At 47.2% G+C, this 10,804-nt stretch overlaps 1 protein-coding gene across 1 annotated transcript in view; it reads left to right on the top strand.

Annotated features, from left to right (window-relative positions):
• The window catches only part of Casr (calcium sensing receptor), a 73,007-nt gene extending 63,923 nt beyond the window's left edge, over positions 1-9,084 (top strand). Inside the window, exons 5-7 of the mRNA XM_005345082.2 lie at positions 1,628-1,858; positions 4,065-4,188; positions 6,296-9,084. Of these exons, the coding sequence (XP_005345139.1) occupies positions 1,628-1,858; positions 4,065-4,188; positions 6,296-7,836 (1,896 nt within the window). The 3' untranslated portion in view covers positions 7,837-9,084. The remainder of the gene's footprint in view (positions 1-1,627; positions 1,859-4,064; positions 4,189-6,295) is intronic.
• Positions 9,085-10,804: the final 1,720 nt, after the last annotated feature.

Raw genomic sequence — 10,804 nt, 5'->3', positions numbered from 1 at the left:
TGTGTGTGTGTGTGTAAGTTTATGTGCACCACACGCATACAGGAGCCTGTGGAGGCCAGAAGAAGGCATGTATCACCTTGAACTGGAGTTACAGGCAACAGTAGCACCATATGGGTGCTGGGAACCGAATCTGGGTCCTCTGCAAGAGAAGTAAGCACTCTTAACTGCTGAGCAAGCCATCTCTTCAGCCCCAGAAATTGTTTCTTTTAAAAATGTATTTTAAAAACCTGTTGTTGTCATGTGCTTAGTTTCAGGAAGTGGGCTACAGAAACTAGATCTTAAATTTTTTGTCCGAATCTGCTTGATTTAGCCCAATTTCACTGGTTATCATAGTGATATCACTAGACAGAGTAATAATGGAATACATGTCTTATTCATGACCTTAAGGGGAAAGCATCCAGTAACCCAGTGCCTAAAGAAGAGGGGTTTTCCTGAATCAATCTTTGGTGTAGAATTTCTAGAACAGAGTCTCCAACCCATCGTAAGGGAATGTTTCGTTCATCCGGTCATTCCAACGATGGGCATTTGGATTGCTTCCACTTTGGATTATTATGGTAATGTCACTATGAATATTTGTACACAAGGAGTTTTTGTGTGGCATGTACTTAATTCATCAGTCTTGAATGGGTACCTGCGTGTAGAACTGCTGGGCTGGATGGCAAGTCTGTATGAACTTTCTGTTAAACTGCAAGATGCTTTCCCAAAGCCAGTGCTCAAGCTGAGAGAGACACTTTAGCCACCCCAGCCACCCCAGCCACCCCAGCCGGGCCACACTGTACCTCAGGCAGGAAAACAGGATCTGAAGGGGACAGAGAGAAGTGCTCCTGAGGTGTGGCAGAAACGCCTGTTCTGTGCTCGTGTCTGGACCTGTCTTCTCACTTGGTGCCTCAGGGCTGTAGAACCAGGCCTTCAGCGAGCACAGTGCTTCCCGGCATGGGCTTGTGATCCTGGACAAAGTACTATGATTTTCTATGCCTCTGCTTCCCAATGAATAAAATGGGTAGTGGATCCAGACATAGTGGCACAGGCCTTTAAACCCTGCACTCAAGAGGCAGAGGTGGGCAGATCTTTTAATTTCAAGATTAGTCCAATCTACAAAGTAAGTTCCAGGCCAGCCAGAGCTACACAGTGAGACCCTGCCTCAAAAAACAAAAACAAAACCAACCAAAAAAAAAAATCTATGATGGGAGTGTTCATGCCATTTTGGGGATTAAATAGCCTGAAGCACTAAAGATCGTGCCTCAAAGGCAGTAAAATGCATTTAAACACTTAAATAACTCATGCATATTAGCAATTATTACAGTTGCTTTTTGTGCAAGGGCCCTGTGACCCCTAAGACCTTAGATAAACTCAAGAATATGCCATGACTGACTGTCAACAGTGGTGGCCAGGGCTCCAGCTGCACTCTTTCCATTTTTATTTTGGCAGCAAGACATCTCCACAGTCTTAAAACCACAGGGAAAGAAAGTTCAGACAACAAAAGTCTGGGTGTTTCTCCTCTCCCTCCCCACACCTGACTCAGGAGTTGCCAGGAAGGTCATGGTTCCACAAGGTCATGCTGCATCTGCAGAGGTTTTCAGTTAACTGTGGGCATGGCTCCCATTCATTCATCTCCGTTCATCTTCAGGTCCTCAAGCACCTGCGGCACCTAAACTTTACCAACAACATGGGGGAGCAGGTGACATTCGATGAGTGTGGTGACCTGGTGGGGAACTATTCCATCATCAACTGGCACCTCTCCCCAGAGGACGGCTCCATTGTGTTCAAGGAAGTTGGGCATTACAACGCATACGCCAAGAAGGGAGAGAGACTCTTCATCAATGAGGAGAAGATCTTGTGGAGTGGCTTCTCCAGGGAGGTATGAGCAGAGCATGCCACAGCCACTGCAGACAGGGAGCTGCTGGCTTGGGGGCGTGGCTGGGATCCATCACGGGCTTCTAGGATAATGTCTGGGGAGCAAAGGAAACTGAATGTCCAGGGGTCCCAAGAACTGCAAGAGTGTCTAGTGATGAGAGGGAGCCTGGGAACCCATGCTTTATTACTCACCCCTCTTTTAACTCCCCGGCTAGTCATTAAGTTTCCCAGGCTAAAACTTCCCCCAACCAGAGCAAAATATTTCAACATCTCTCCAGTCAATGGCTCTCAAGGGGCATTGAGGAAGACATCTGACCTACTTTATGGAGCGGGTTTGAATTGGAGATTGAAGTGACTTCCTTATAGACTGTCACAATGATCAGGAAGTATTAATGGCCTTCAACACTTGGGGTTCAGGGATGCTAAATGTCCAGCATGCATGGGACTGTCTTTTATGGCATTTTCCTCCTAGCCCAATTTCTATTCAACGTGAAGAGATGTGAGCCCAAAATAGAGCTCTATGTTTTAGAATGGGGACATTCAAATAGCTCCAGGCTGACCCACACATCAGAAAGGTCATTCACTCTATGACCAAGAGAAAGATGCTTATGACTCTGGTCACGGTGTCCTGCCCCATGTCTCATATGAAAGCCTGATTAAGAACCAGAAGCCTGTCACTGTGTGAACGTGCTCCTTAAGAAAAGCCATAGGGTATGATGAGATGATGACCATTCTGGGTGGCTGTGTGCTAATGTACTGGTCAGTATTTTGTCAACTTGACATAGCTAGGATCATCTGGGAAAAAAAAGGACACCTCAATTGAAAAGAAAAATGGCTCTATCAGATTTGCTTCTGGGGAAATCCATGAAGTGTTTTATTGATTAATGATTGGTGTGGGAATGCCCAGCTCAGGGTGGCTGTTGCCTGAGTTGCATACAAGAGCAGTGTGAGCAAGCCATGGGGAGCAAGCCAGTGAGAAGCTTTTCTCCGCGGCCTCTGCTTCAGTTTCTGCCTCCAGTTCCAGTCCTGACTTTCGGTGATGATGGACTGCCCCTGCCACCTGAAGGTGGAATAAACCATTTCCTCCCTAAGTTGTTTTTGTTAGTAGTGTTTAGCAACAAGAACATTAACTAGGCTGCTAAAATGTAGCAAGATACAGAACCCCAGCTTGCTGCAAAAGCAGACTCAGGACCAGGCATCCCTGGGGAGGCTGGCTGAGATCCACTACATGGCTCCTTGCATCTCTGAGCTTCCTGAGCCACTTTTCATTAAGTAAACAAAGAGTCAACTTGTTCTCATTGCCAAATTGCAATGATTTTTCTGTTTCTCAGAAGGTGAGATGGCTTTACCATCGGGAGGTCTCCTATGACAGTTAATCCCACCTGGGGCAAATTCTCCTCTCAGTATGAGATGAGGTACTGACCTTTCCCTAATGAAAGTTTTTGGGATTCCATGGGTTAAAGTCTTATGCCCACTAACTTGTCTACATTTAAAATGACCAGAACCCAAACAGACTGGCTACCCCACCATCCTGTACCTCTATTGCATTATTGGGTTATCATTTGCCCTATTAATGTAAGCAATTATCTGTCATTGGTATATGTCTCATCTTTCCTCCTGCTTGGAGCTATCCCTGTACACTTCCCTGTAAACCTAATGTCCTCTATCAGGCTATGGGCATGCCAGACTTCATGGTTAGTAAATGTGTAACCGCGGTAATCACTATAAATGCAGTCTTTTGTGTTCCTAACTACTTGACAGGGTTATAAATTAAATTTCAATTTTCTATAGAAATATGATCTGAGAGCGAGCACACAGTAGGAACCCAACAAATCTCAAAGTCTAAATGACACTTTTCTAAGAATTTTGTTGAAGCGACCATGAAAATACCATATACGTTTAATTATAAATTACATATTAATTTCTTTACAAATTTCATGAAGTTGCTACTGAGATCAACTGAGACCCAGGACTTGACTTGTGTGTTTAAAGCAAACTGCCAAATACATCCACACTTGGCATGACCACCTTTTGCTTTTACAGGGAACAGGAGCAAGGATCCTGACCCTCTCTCCATCTAAAATGACCCAGAGTCGGCCTCACCGATCCTTACACACCCACACTCCTCACTTTGCACATGTCACAGGAGTTGTAGGACTGACTTTTGACCCCCAGCTGCAAACTTCTCCCCCCGTGCTCTCTGCCTGCAGGTGCCCTTCTCCAACTGCAGCCGGGACTGTCTGGCAGGGACCAGGAAGGGGATCATTGAGGGGGAGCCCACCTGCTGCTTTGAGTGTGTGGAGTGTCCCGATGGGGAGTACAGCGATGAGACAGGTAAAGGACCAGACCCTCACAGATCCTGTGCCGGACTTGGGCTGCCCTCAAGGCAAAGCCCATGGGTGACCTGGGCAGAGCCAGTGCTTGAACCATTCTCCCTCTGAGGAGAGCATGCCTCAGCACTGCATTCCACTTGGCATGAGAGGGAAGAGGAAAGGAATGTCGGGTATCATTCCACACGTTTACAAACATTCCTGTCACACACCTCTCTCCCTCCAACAGGGTGTCCCTTTTCTTACAGCTCCATGGCCCTAATGGGCACAGTACTATCTGCTCCAGGCTTAACAGGCTGTGACAGGTTGCCTGCTGGTGCCTGGTGTGTTTGCAGTCTCTCTGATGTTCTTCCTGGGTCTCGAGTTCTTTATTCATTCATTCATCATTCATTCATTCATTCATTCATTTATTTATTTACTATTTTGTGTGTGTGTGTGAATGTGCACTGACTACAAGCCTGGTGGCTGAGGTGTCAGAAGAGAGTATCAGATCTCCTAGAACCGTAGTTACAGGTAGTTATGAGCTGCCATGTCAGTTTCTGGACTCCAACATGGGTCCTCTGTAAGAGTAGCAAGTGCTCTTAACCACGGAGTCATCTCTCCAGCTCAGTCTCAAGTTCTTCTAAAGCAGAATCACAATCAAACCGCTTACGGAGCTCTGGTAATTAAACAAATTAAGACATAAATTCTAAACATATGCCTCTTAAATAAAACTTTGACTAGGATATTGGAAGCATGAGGTAAATATTGACTATAAGTCTTGATCTTTCCACCTTACCATGATAATGGGTCTATCATTCCCTCCATCTTAGAAATGAGGAAACAGGTTTCTAGATTTAAGGAGCCTGACCAAAGTTATACAGCTAGTAAATGGCGTGGCCAGGATCCCACCCTGATCTCTAACTGAAAAATCCATGCTCTCTTCCCTGCTCCAAACTGTACCCTGCCTAGCAGGCAGTGACAACGTAGTAAAGAGTCAGTATCTAAGCCAGCGTTTCTCAACCTGTGGGTGATGACCCCTATGGGCTTGAATGACCTTTTCACAAGGGTTGAGTATCAGATATTTACATTAAGATTTGTAACCATAGCAAAATTACAGTAAGGAAGTAGCAATAAGAATAATCTTATGGTTGGGGTCATCACCACAACGTGAGGAGCTGTATTAAAGGGTCACAGCATTGGGAAGGCTGAGATAACCACTGATATAAATAAATATGTGGCCTCCTTCACTGGCCACATACAAGGGACAGCTCTTCTGGCATGGCAACAAAGCCAGTCACATACCCCAGATAAACCAGGCTGTGCTGGAGACAGCAGCAATGTTAGCACATGTCACTAATGTAACCAGGCTACTATCTGTTTGCTTCCCACAACTCCATACTGAAAAACCTCAAGCGAGAACAATTCAATTTAAAAAAAAAAATCATAAGTTGGGGCTGGCGAGATGGCTCAGCGATGAAGACCACTGGCTGCTCTTCCAGAAGACTTAGGTTCAATTACCAGCAACCACATGGCAGTAGCCCACAACTGTCTATAACTCCAGTTCCAGGGGATCTGACACCTTAATACAGACATACATGCAAGCAAAACACCGATGCACATAAAAATTAAGAACAAATAAATCATAAAAAGCCCCATATTTAAAAAAGATCGTAAAGCCAGGCGGTGGTGGCGCACGCCTGTAATCCCAGCACTCGGGAGGCAGAGGCAGGCGGATCTCTGTGAGTTCGAGGCCAGCCAGGTCTACAAAGGGAATTCCAGGACAGGCTCCAATGCTACAGAGAAACCCTATCTTGAAAAACCAAAAGAAAAAAGAAAAGAAAAGAAAAGAAAAGAAAAGAAAGATCGTAAGTCAGACAAAGCTTGAAACTGAGTTGATGTGTCATGTTAGATTGCTAGGGTGCAAGGTAGTGTCTGCTATAAACTATTGCAGTGTTAAAAAAAAATTGGCCACCTGCAATTGTTGGAGAGGGGAGCAGTAGAACCTGCGAAGATGTTTATTCTTAATAGATGTCACAAAATCATTAGTAAGTAAAATATGAAGCGACCACATCTACCCTCCACATGCACCACATGGTGATTGAATCTGTGTGCACTGGTTCATTTTACAGATGCGAGCGCCTGTGACAAGTGCCCGGATGACTTCTGGTCCAATGAGAACCACACTTCCTGCATTGCCAAGGAGATTGAGTTTCTGGCGTGGACCGAGCCCTTCGGAATCGCTCTCACTCTTTTTGCAGTGCTGGGCATCTTCCTGACCGCCTTTGTGCTGGGCGTCTTCATCAAGTTCCGAAACACGCCCATCGTCAAGGCCACCAACCGCGAGCTGTCCTACCTCTTGCTCTTCTCGCTGCTCTGCTGCTTCTCCAGCTCCCTGTTCTTCATCGGGGAGCCCCAGGACTGGACGTGCCGCCTGCGCCAGCCTGCCTTCGGCATCAGCTTTGTGCTCTGTATCTCGTGCATCTTGGTGAAGACCAACCGCGTCCTCCTGGTCTTTGAGGCCAAGATACCCACCAGCTTTCACCGGAAGTGGTGGGGGCTCAACCTGCAGTTCCTGCTAGTTTTCCTCTGCACCTTCATGCAGATCGTCATCTGCGTGATCTGGCTCTACACGGCGCCCCCCTCCAGCTACCGCAACCATGAGCTGGAGGACGAAATCATCTTCATCACGTGCCACGAGGGCTCACTCATGGCACTCGGCTCTCTCATCGGCTACACCTGCCTGCTGGCTGCCATCTGCTTTTTCTTTGCCTTCAAGTCCCGGAAGCTGCCAGAGAATTTCAACGAAGCCAAGTTCATTACCTTCAGCATGCTCATCTTCTTCATTGTCTGGATCTCCTTCATTCCCGCCTACGCCAGCACCTACGGCAAGTTTGTCTCCGCCGTGGAGGTGATCGCCATCCTGGCAGCCAGCTTTGGCTTGCTGGCCTGCATCTTCTTCAACAAGGTCTACATCATCCTCTTCAAGCCTTCCCGGAACACCATCGAGGAGGTGCGCTGCAGCACCGCGGCGCATGCTTTCAAAGTGGCTGCCCGTGCCACGCTACGTCGCAGCAACGCCTCCCGGAAGCGGTCCAGCAGCCTAGGAGGCTCCACCGGTTCCATTCCCTCCTCCATCAGTAGCAAAAGCAACAGTGAAGACCCGTTCCCACAGCTGGAGCGGCAGAAGCAACAGCAGAGGTTGGCCCTGACCCAGCAAGAACAGCAGCAGCAGCAGCAGCAGCAGAAGCAGCAGCAGCAGAAGCAGCAGCAGCAGCCGCTGACTCTACAGAAACAGCAGCAGCCACAGCAGCCGAGATGCAAACAAAAGGTCATCTTCGGCAGTGGCACAGTCACCTTCTCTCTGAGCTTTGACGAGCCTCAAAAGAGCGCTATGGCCCACAGAAACTCCACGCGGCACAACTCCCTGGAGGCCCAGAAGAGCAATGACACCTTGAGCAGACACCAGGCTCTGCTCCCACTGCAGTGTGCAGACACGGACTCAGAAATGACTATGCAGGAAACGGGTCTGCAAGGGCCCATGGTGGGGGACCACCAGCCGGAAATGGAAAGTACAGAAGAAATGTCCCCAGCCCTGGTCATGTCCACGTCTCGGAGCTTTGTCATTAGCGGTGGAGGTAGCTCCGTCACGGAAAACATACTGCACTCCTAATGGAGGGAAAGATTGTCGAGTCGACAGCTTTTCTTAGACGCCCAGGAATAAGAACGAGTTTTTCCTTTCCTCCCAGGAAGCCAAGATGATAGGTACATCAAATACCTGTACTCGGGATGCACTGCTTTAAATGAAATTGGCTGACTAACGTGCTCTTTAAAGTTAAAAGAAGAGCCGTGTTTCGGGGTTTGTTTTCCAGAGCTCAGTATCACACCCGAGTTTATTGAAGTCTCTTCTTTGCTCTATCCACCAGCAGCTCAGGTGAAATCAAGGCTCTAAGCTACCCACCTGCTCCCTCCTTTAAGAATGCATACATAGATCCAGAAATGCCTGCCCTGAGATTTAATGGACAGCATGGTCTGAATCACAGTCCAGAGACAGACCAATGGGACATCAGATCTGTCACTACCAGAGTTGAGTCTGAAAGCCAGACAGTCACGGGGGCTGTCTAATGCATTGACAGTGGACAGGACTTTACATGTTCAAGACATCATGGGGATGTGTCCTCTCTTATTTATGGAGACCTTAAGAAGTGTGGTCTTTTTATCCTCCCTGCTGCTGCTATTGTGTGACATCTAGCGAGCCTGCGTCTTTCCTGTGGCACCATGTCCGGGTGCGTCCAGGACCTGATGGCAATGCCATGCTTAGATCTCGGGATCGTAAGCTCACCTCCAAGCCCTGGGAAAGGACTGATTAATCCAATGAGCTGTCTCTGTAATTAGTATTGCTGTGCATAGCTTGACCCTTAAGAAAACGCTCTGTTGCTGAAGTCTTGCAGTCTGGAGTCTCCAAGGCAGTATTATCGAATTCTGTTGTCCTTTCCCATCCCTGCACCCTCACTCAGAGGAACAGAGCACATGTGGTCCCTTTCAAGACCCCGTGGTTCCTGAAACTCCCCTCCTACCCTGCCCTAAAGGCTTTGCGAAGCCAGATCCAGACCTGGCTCTGTGGAGAATAAGCTCCCAGAGGCAAGTGTGGCTCCCAGAGAAGGCCATGGTTCCCTCAGCAGTGAGATTAAAGGTGCTCACAGGTCACCTAACTGCTAGGAACTCAAACTTGGGGCCACAGTGATCAAGGTTCAGGCTCTGGCTTGGTCACTGGCAGGACGAGCGGTGGTAGGCAAGGAACCACAACTTCCGAAGGCTTCTTTGAGTCTACAGTAGGGTGTTACAGTTTTCTTCCTATGGAACTCTCATATGGGGTGAGAGCATGTAGCAACATATTTTAGCATGGTGCCTGATACCTAATAAGCCCTTAGTGTAGTATGATTAGCAATATAGTAGCCACTAGTTTCCATTGGCTTAGACTATGCTGTTGTTTGGATTGTGACCCTCAAGGTCCACATGTTAGAAGATTGGTCCCTTGGGTGGCCCTCTTGGAAGGTGGGGCTTAGTAGGACATAGTTCAAGATGTCTTTGAAGGGGGTTATGGGACTCTCACCCCATTCTCTTTCTGTCTCTTACTTCCTGGTCATAAAATGAAGAGTCTCCTCTGACATAAGCCCATTGTTGCTGTCTAGCACCCACCAGGGACCCAAAACAATGGTCCACATGATCAGGGACCAGAAACACCAAACACAGCATCAAGATTAACCCTTTTTCTCTCTAGTTGTCTGGCGTATTTTATTATGCTGAGAGAGCTGACTAATACAGAACTTAAAGAAAAACTCTTACTAAGCATTCAAATGCTACTGCCTAATCCACTGATCACAATAGTTTGATTCAGAATAAGTCCAGAATTTTTGAGGCCCAGATCAAGGCGTCAGCAGGACCCATGTCCTACTAGCACCCCCAGAAACCCAGTGTTCTGCCTCTGTGGTAAGAGTACCACTTCCAGAACTATTGCTGATTGACGGTTTCTCAGACAGATCCCACTGAGCTATGCTGACCCCAAGACCAAGCCTTAGAACATAAATCCATCAGTGGCCTGAATTTACAGTTTGTGGTGGGTCCTCCCCAACCACTTCCTTCTGAGAGTTTTTAGGATAACAGTTGGCATTTTGATTGTGAAGGGTATTGATGGCCTGGTCACAGAACACAAAGCTGCCCTGGTGAGATGCCAACACTCCAGCCAGAAAGGGCACAGCCTGGCAGAGCCCGCTGTCATCTGCTGTCACCTCTGAGCAAAACACAGTGCTGAGTGAGGGTTCGTTTTTAACATTTCACCTGGCCCTAGAATAAATAAACCAACAAGCAAAATAGCAGTCAAAAGTTGAGTGGCTTTTCAAAGACTATGGGGAAAGAAACTGTCACACGTTCATCCTTCCTGTCCTGATTACAGTGCACACCTTCCCTTCTTCCTCAAGCCCTCTCCTTATCCCGTGAGGAGATGCAGAGGCTCATCAGGGAAAACACGCGACTGGCTGCTGCAATGTGTTCACTATGACAGGGACTTGGGAATCAAATGATCTCTAGGAACATCCCCATCAGAAAGGAAGACAGGACCACCACACCAGGCATAATTCTGCATTCAATCACAGGGATAAGAGAGGAATTTCATTATGTTTCTATAGCAACCAACATTTTACCTCAAATCCGTATTCTGGTAGCAACCGAAGCTATAGTTAAGTTAAATTGGTTTTTTTTTTTCTGAGGAATTTCAGAGTTTTCTCATTTGAATTAGATTTTTTTAAGTATCAGCTCAAAAATGTGGTGTGCCCCCCCTTCCTCCTTCCAGGCAAGTTGTAACATGATGGGGTGAGCCTTCAGTCAAGGACATCTCTTAGTACTGCTGAAGCCACCTTGCCTAGCTGTCAGTAATCGTGTCTCTGTGCTGGCTTCCTCTTGTATATCTGTGGCAGTCCATTTTCTGTTGCTGTAACAGAATAGCCAAGCAAGCTAACTTTATAGGGAAAAGAGGTTTTCTTAACTCCTAGTTCTGCTGGTTCGTGGGCCAAGACCATATGACCATCATTGGTCACCACAATGGCAAGAAAGCACTGGAAGGAAGGGATTACACATCAAAATAG

The sequence above is a fragment of the Microtus ochrogaster genome, chromosome 2 (genome assembly GCF_000317375.1).
Source record: "Microtus ochrogaster isolate Prairie Vole_2 chromosome 2, MicOch1.0, whole genome shotgun sequence".
NCBI classification, from domain to species: Eukaryota; Metazoa; Chordata; class Mammalia; order Rodentia; family Cricetidae; genus Microtus; species Microtus ochrogaster.
The sequence above is the reverse complement of the archived record's forward strand: the minus strand, read 5'-3'. Positions and strand labels throughout refer to the sequence as shown.